This window comes from Chaetura pelagica, unplaced genomic scaffold (genome assembly GCF_000747805.2).
Source record: "Chaetura pelagica isolate M959 unplaced genomic scaffold, ChaPel_1.0 scaffold1393, whole genome shotgun sequence".
In the NCBI taxonomy this organism is placed as follows: domain Eukaryota; kingdom Metazoa; phylum Chordata; class Aves; order Apodiformes; family Apodidae; genus Chaetura; species Chaetura pelagica.
The window spans coordinates 6,583-14,022 of record NW_009952737.1 but is presented as its reverse complement, the minus strand read 5'-3'; the positions used below and the strand labels follow the sequence as shown (position 1 = coordinate 14,022).

Below are 7,440 nucleotides of genomic sequence, written 5' to 3'. Positions count from 1 at the left end.
GTTCAGCAGTGGAGCGATGTACCTGGGACAAATGCCATTATTCTCAGTGGAAGCCCAGTAAATAGAGCTGATTAAGGGCTGAACTGTCCCAACAGCAAGGGCTACATTTGGTCAGCTGCCTATCTCTAAAGCTTCTGGACAAGAACAAAATGAGAAGAGACAGATTGCATGGTCCTAAATGTGATCATCTACTGTGATCATCTTCCTTTGAGGCCACAGGAAGTCCCCAACAAGCCCAAAAATGCGGCTCCTAGACACTGCCCTGTTTCAGCATTGCTCCATTAGATGTTCAATCTCCCTACATTTATCTTCAACCACTTCTGGAACCTCAGATGTCACCAGATGTTTGAGTCTGACCAAGCCATTCCTGGTCTCCATATGCAGTAATCAGCAGGAGAGCTGACATAAGCAGTTCCTGTGAGACAGGTGCCTATTTTGTGCCCTCCTCAACCGAGGCCAGAGGAATCCCACCTCATGGAGGCACATGTCAGCCATAGGTGAGAGTTGAAACCCATTTCAGCCTCAGTACTACAGACCTAGGAGGAAAATCCGCTGATTCCCTTTCCTCAGTAGGGGTAAAGATCCCTCCTTGTCACTGTCTGGATGTCCTGTCTAATGATGATCACAGAAAGGTGATTTTTATGTCTAAGTTGTTTTTTTTTTAATTAGGATAACGTATTATGCTGGAAAGAAGTATTTCTCCTTGGCTGACAGAGAAAATATCAGTGATGATTTCACTCTGTGTCACAGCAGGTTCCCCTGCAGCCCCAGGGACAGCTGGAGGGAGCCCAGAGGGGGCAGAGCAAGTGTCGCCTCGGGATGATCCTCTGCTGCTGAGCTGGGCTGGGCTCCTGGGCGGGAGGGAGCTGCAAGAGCAGCTCCTCTGCATAGGCAGCAGGGCTGAAGGCACTGCCTGCAGACACCAGGGGAGACCTGCAGGGCTGAACAAGCTTAAAGGCAGAAGGGAGAAGGAGAATGCTGAAAGCTCCCTGTGGCAGAAACCTTCCCAGCCCTCTGTGTGGTAAGTCTCCACCTGCAGGACAGAGCAGGTTCAGGTCCTGGAGGGATCTCTCAAAGCTGGCACATCTGACATCTGATCCCAGTTTCTGGGACCTGTCAGGAGGACTCTCAGTTTCTCCAGTGTAGAGGAGGAAGATGTGCTCCAGAGCAGGGATTCCTGTTGCACAGAGGGACAGGGAGTGATGGCTGTCTTGTCATACGAATGGCTGCACGGTGTTCAGGTGGGTGTGCAGGGAGGGGTGCCCAGGGCTGTCCTTCAGAGCACGGTCTTGCAGCCCAGGGGCTGTGTGCTGAAGCAGGGACTCTGGTGCCTGCCAGGGGCAGCTCTCAGTCTACCGTGGGAGCTCCTCACAGTGCTGTATGGAAAAGCTGTCCGTGGAAGGAGTGACCCCAAACAAGGCATGGCAGGATCCTTTGGGCAGTTGAGAGGGTGCTGTGTGGGGTCAGGTTTGCTCACAGCTCCAGATCATTCCTGGACACTTGCAGAGGGATTCTTTGAAGCAGTACATGGAGGCAGGAGCTCCCTGAAAGAAAAGGAGTCTGTGCTTGGAGTTTTTCACTCTTAGAAGCATAAATAGGTAGGAGGAGAGAGGAGAAAGCACAGAGATCCCAGTTCTTGTCAGGTCTTGTTTGAGCTGTTCCTGAGCCTCTGCACCCCCAGAGATGCCCCTGGGCAGGTCCCTGCTGCTGAAGATGTCTGCAGGGCAGAGCTGAGCACGCAGTGGCTGGGATGAGTTTTCTGAGCACTGAAAGGGAGAAGACCTCGGCACAGGCAAACAGCCCCTGGCAGGTGCAGCTCAAAGCAGCAGAGACAGGCAGGGAGACGAGCTGCTGCCAGAAACGCCAGAGGAGGGGGGGATCTTGCACCTCCCTGCCATCCCCTGCAGCGCTGATGCCTTCCCTGGAGCAACTCCCTGCTCTCCTCTCCCATACTGTAGAGTTCTCAGCTCTTTCATGTGATAGAGACTGAGTTGTAATTGTCCTCCAGAGTAAAGAGGTGCCAGCTCAGGGCAGCTGAAAGCAGGGCTGATGGGCAGGCTGACTGTCCTCACTCTGCATTAAGAGATGGTCCCTTTGTCTCTCAGGAGCCACAAGGAATCACTTGGAGAGCATAAGAAATACCACAGATTTTTGCCACACTTTCACACTGGCTTTTCTTCCATGGACAGGTCTCCATGCCCAGTAGAATTAGATGTCCAACAGCAGCTCTATCACCCGGTTCCTCCTGCTGGCATTGTCAGACAGGTGGGAGCTGCAGCTCCTGCACTTCTGGCTCTTCCTGGGCATCTACCTGGCTGCCTTCCTGGGCAATGGCCTCATCATCACCACCATCGCCTGGCACCACCACCTCCACACCCCCATGTACTTCTTCCTGCTCAACCTCTCCCTCACTGACTTAGGATCCATCTCCACCATTCTCCCCAAATCCATGGCTAATTCCCTTTGGGACAACAGGGCCATTTCCTACACAGGATGTGCTGCACAGCTCCTGTTCTTTGTCTTCTTCATCACAGCAGAGTATTGTCTTCTGACCATCATGTGCTATGACCGCTACGTGGCCATCTGCAGACCCCTGCACTACGGGACCCTCCTGGGCAGCAGAGCTTGTGTCCACATGGCAGCAGCTGCCTGGGCCACTGGGTTTCTCTATGCTCTGCTGCACACAGCCAATACATTTTCACTGCCCCTCTGCCAGGGCAATGCTGTGGACCAGTTTTTCTGTGAAATCCCCCAGATCCTCAAGCTCTCCTGCTCACTCTCCTACCTCCGAGAACTTGGGCTTCTTGTGGTTAGTGCCTTTTTTTTATTTGGCTGTTTTGTCTTCATTGTGGTGTCCTGTGTGCAGATCTTCAGGGCCGTGCTGAGGATCCCCTCTCAGCAGGGAAGGCACAAAGCCTTTTCTACCTGCCTCCCTCACCTGGCTGTGGTCTCCCTGTTTATCAGCACTGGCATGTTTGCCTACCTGAAGCCGTCCTCCATCTCCTCCCCATCCCTGGATCTGGTGCTGGCAGTTCTGTACTCAGTGGTGCCTCCAGCAGTGAACCCCCTCATCTACAGCATGAGGAACCAGGAGCTCAAGGCCGCCCTATGGAAACTGATTTCTTTGATATTTTTCAAGACAGAGATTTAGCACCTCTTTCCACACAGGACTCCCACTTTAGACCATTCCACCCTTTTTGTTTGTTTGTTTCTTTGTTGATTTGGTTCTGGTTGTTGTTTTAATAATTGTATTTAACATTACTGCTGTTGTTATTGTCTTTCACGGTTATGTTCCTGTACAGATGTTTGCATTTGTGTCACTGCAACTGAGACATATACCCGTTTTGTGTCACTTGGTTCCCTTATAAAAGTGTCAAACACTTGCTCTGAGTCCTTGACTTTCCATAACCCAAATTACCTGGTCTCCATGGAATCCTGTCCCCCAGGCATGCCCCCTGCACCACTCAGCCTTGTGTCATCTGTAGACTTGGTGAGGATACACTTGATCTCCCTCTCTATGCCATTGATGTAGATGTTATACAGGACTACTCCCAGTACAGAGCCCTGATGGACACCACTTGTCACCAGTCTCCATCTGGACACTGAGACATTCACCACTTCCCTCTGGATATGACCATCCAACCAATGCCTTATCTACTGAGCAGTCTACCTATCAAATACTTCTCTCTCCAGTTTAGAGAGAAGGATGTTAAGGAGGACCATGTCAAACCCAGTACTCACCCCCAGAGAACACTGCTAGATACAGGCCTCCAACTTGACCCCTGCACTTGATCCTGACCCTGTGAGCTCTGCCACTCAAATTGGTGGTCAAGTGAAAGAAATTGCGGGAGGTGAAAGAGGAAAAATAAAGCTGAAAGTATTAGAAATTGTCAGGGCTGTTTGGAGGTGCCTGCGAAGCAACCCTGAATATGAGCAACAAGAAAGCCACAGGTCATCTGACTAAACTCCTTTTTGTCTGGCTGCAGTGGTCACTTGGAACCTGAGAACTTTCCCTCCCATCAAAAAGGGAAGATCTGTTGTGGATGGAAGTACAGAAACATTCATGCTTGAAGGACCTCAAGAGAACGCTAGGTCAACCTGCGGCTCTCAGCAGGGTCACCCATGGTGCCAGAGTAGCTCCTCAGGGGGTTATGCATTTTTTGCTTGAAAAGCTGTAAGGATGGAGATGACACAAGTTCTCTGGGGGATCTGCTGTAGTGCTTTACTGTCTTGATGGGGAGAAAGCTTTTCCTGCCTTGGTTCAGCTGATGCCCATTGGCCCTCATCCTCTGTGCTACTTTTGACTGGGCCAGAGTTACTTTCCATCACAGTAGCTGGTGTGAGGCCATGTCTGGGTTTGTGCTGAGACTGATATTGGTAACACAGGGATGGCTGAGTCACTGCCAAACCATGCTGACATGAAGCCAAGGACCTTTTCAGTTTCTCATACTACCTCTGTCCTGCCAGCTCCTGCTCTACAGGAAGCTGGGAGAGACACAGCCCTGGCTGGAGTTAAGCCACAATGTTCACCTTCTTTTGTCTAATGTGAGGCTCAAAGGTTGAGATAATGACAGATCTGATCTGAGTGTGTTAAAACTAATTTGTTGTAAGTGTTCTATTGGTTTAACAGTCACTGGTCACCATATCTGGTTTCCTCTCAGATTTGTTATGAGAGCTGGGGGATCTTGAACCTTCCTCACTCCTGATTGTGCTGGTTGTCACCTCTGGAGCCTGGCTTGAGGGCATCACTGGTTTGTGCTGTGTGACACTGATGGTGAGACTTACCTGGGATATGGAGTCAGCATTGCCCTCATCTCTGTCCTTTGAGTGCCACCTTCTGATGGTCTTGATAGTTAAGTCCTTACAGTGTCCTTTAGGAGACAACCTATGCAGGAGACATCTCCATTCTATGGGTGCCATCTCCTGAAGTTTATTAATAATTACATGTTCTCACAGAGCCAGATCATAAAGGAGACATCATTCCTCGTCTCTCCATTGACCCAACATCGAGGTCATTCCAACAAGCCTGTTCTGGATCCTCCTTTTGGACCTTCTTGTAACTGGGGGTCAGATTAACCAATCTCCAGTTCACTGGGACCTCCCCAGTCAGCCAGGACTACTGGTAAATGCTGGAAAGTGGCTTGGTGAGCACTTCTGCCAGCTCCCCTCAATCCCTATGTTTCTCTTCTTCCTGGGCCCATAGGCTTGTGTGTGTCTAAGTAGTGCAGCAGGTCACTGATCATCTCCTCTTGGATTATGGGGGTCCATTCTTCTCCCCATCCCTGTCCTCCAACTCAGGGGGCTGGTACCCTGTTGTGGTCCGAGTTTGACCTGGGCTAGCAAAACTTGAGTCGAATCACGGATCATGCCCTCTCTTCTCCTCAATTAGAGGAGGAAAAGCCCCTGTTTGGCTGGTTTTACTTTCCGAGTGGGTCCATCCCCAGCTTGGGACCAGTTGGTTACACTGGGTATGTCTCTAGAATACACCTCTGCACCGGCACAAACACAGAGACTGTGTGCTTAAAATACCACTTTAATGTAACAGATTTAAAAGAGTGGGGGGGAGGACTGGATATGCAAATGTGGTTACTGGAGATAAAACTTGGGAGTATAACGTTTTTACTTGTGAATTGGGTATGTGAGCACCATAAATGGTGGTAAAGAGAAAGAAAGAAACACTGTTACAGTTGGGGGTAAGGGGTCTGAAGCCTTTCCCGTATGGGGTAGATGAGCTGTGTGTGTCAATGTGGCTGATTATTTTTGTGCAGGAAAGAGAACGCAGAGAAAGATAGAGAAAGATTTCTTGGTCAGTGAGTCTTGAAGTATAATCAGAAGCACTGATAAGTTTGGCGGCAGCTATGGCAGTGGCAGCTATTGTGGCTTTCAGCTGGAATGGCAGCGGCAACGGGGCTCGGCAGTTGCGGGGCAGCTGTGGCATGATGCCCTCGTCCTCGGCTGCAAAGCTGGAGCTGTAGTGATGACGGGTGACAGGTGGTAGGCACACAGTGATGGCAGGAACGTGGCAACTGCAGGCACGTGGCAACAGGGCGCTGCCTTGGGTGCGCAGCTGCAACAGCTCGAGTTGTGGCTCGGCTAGGGAGCGTGGCTGCACTGGCGTCCCCGGCACATGGCAGGCAGCTCTGGACACATAGGCTGCGGCAGCTGCTTTTAGAAGCGCTTGATGATGGAGGAGTTTGGGGAGTGAGCAGTGATTTCAGCTCCAGCTCCTTTCCATCAGCTCCAGCTCCCTTCTTCTGTTTCTTTGGCTCTGTTCGTGCAGCTCCTCGGCAAGCAGGATCCATGAGAAAAAGCAAGAACATAAGAAACGAAGCAGGAACTTTTACCCAGCCACAGAAGGCTCTCTTTTATTTGGTCTCTTATTCATCTTTTTTTTTTTTTTTTTCTTTTCTTCTCTCTCCTTTCTTTCCAGCAGCCATGAACAATGAATGACAGCAACTGATAATGGCCCACAATAACCATTGATAGATCTTTTAGTCTGCTCAGTTCTCAGCCCTGTTTTGAATCATAGAATCAGAGAATATGTTGAGTTTGAAGGGATCTATCACCACTACCTAGTCCAACTCCTGTCTCTGTGTAGGGCAGCCCAAGAATCACACCATGTACCTGGGAGCATCATCCGAATGCTTCTTGAACTCAGGCAGGTTTGGTGCTGTGACCACTTCCCTGGGGAGTTTGTCCTAGTGCTTGACAACCCTCTGGGTGAAAAACCTTTTCCTCATATCCAACCTAAACCTCCCCTGATTCACCTTCAAGCCACTTCCTTGAACCCTGTCATTGGTCACAGGAGTGAAGAGATTGGTACCTGCCCCATCTCTTCCCCTCATGAGGAAGCTGTAGACTGCAATGAGGTCACCTCTCACCCTCCTCTTCTCCAAGCTGAATAATCCAAGTGACCTCAGCCGCTCCTTATAAGTCATGCCTTCCAGACCTTTCACCATCCTTGTGGATCTGCTTTGGACACTCTCCAACAGCTTGATGTGGTTTTTATATTGTGGTGCCCAAAACTGCATGCAGTACTCAAGGTGAGGCCACACCAGTGCAGAGTAGAGTTGGGCAATCACCTCAGTTGACTGGCTGGCAGTGCGCTGGCTTGATGCAGCCCAATGCATTCATTTGGGCTTCATTTGGTTGCAGAGTGCATTTTACTGTTTATGAAACTTTATCTGCTTTACTTTTCTTTGCTTGCACAGAGGAAAACTCCTGCTGTGCCCATGTGCAGCCATTTCCCTAAGGAAGACAGGATGGGTTGGTGCAGAGGAGCTGTAACATCCAGCTGCAGATACAGTGGAGATGTCTGATGTAAGGAAAAGCAACCCCCAATGCCCCCAAGCAGCCCCCAATGGCTGATGAAACAAATGTGGTGGTTGGAGAAGTTAGGAGCAAAGTTGTCCATACAATGTAGGACTTCTGAGGCCTGAT

At 50.2% G+C, this 7,440-nt stretch overlaps 1 protein-coding gene across 1 annotated transcript; it reads left to right on the top strand.

Annotated features, from left to right (window-relative positions):
* Positions 1–2,212: 2,212 nt before the first annotated feature.
* Positions 2,213–3,151, top strand: LOC104386156 (olfactory receptor 14A16-like). The gene has a single exon (XM_009994699.1). The coding sequence runs from the start codon at positions 2,213–2,215 to the stop codon at positions 3,149–3,151; it is 939 nt and encodes a 312-aa protein (XP_009993001.1).
* Positions 3,152–7,440: the final 4,289 nt, after the last annotated feature.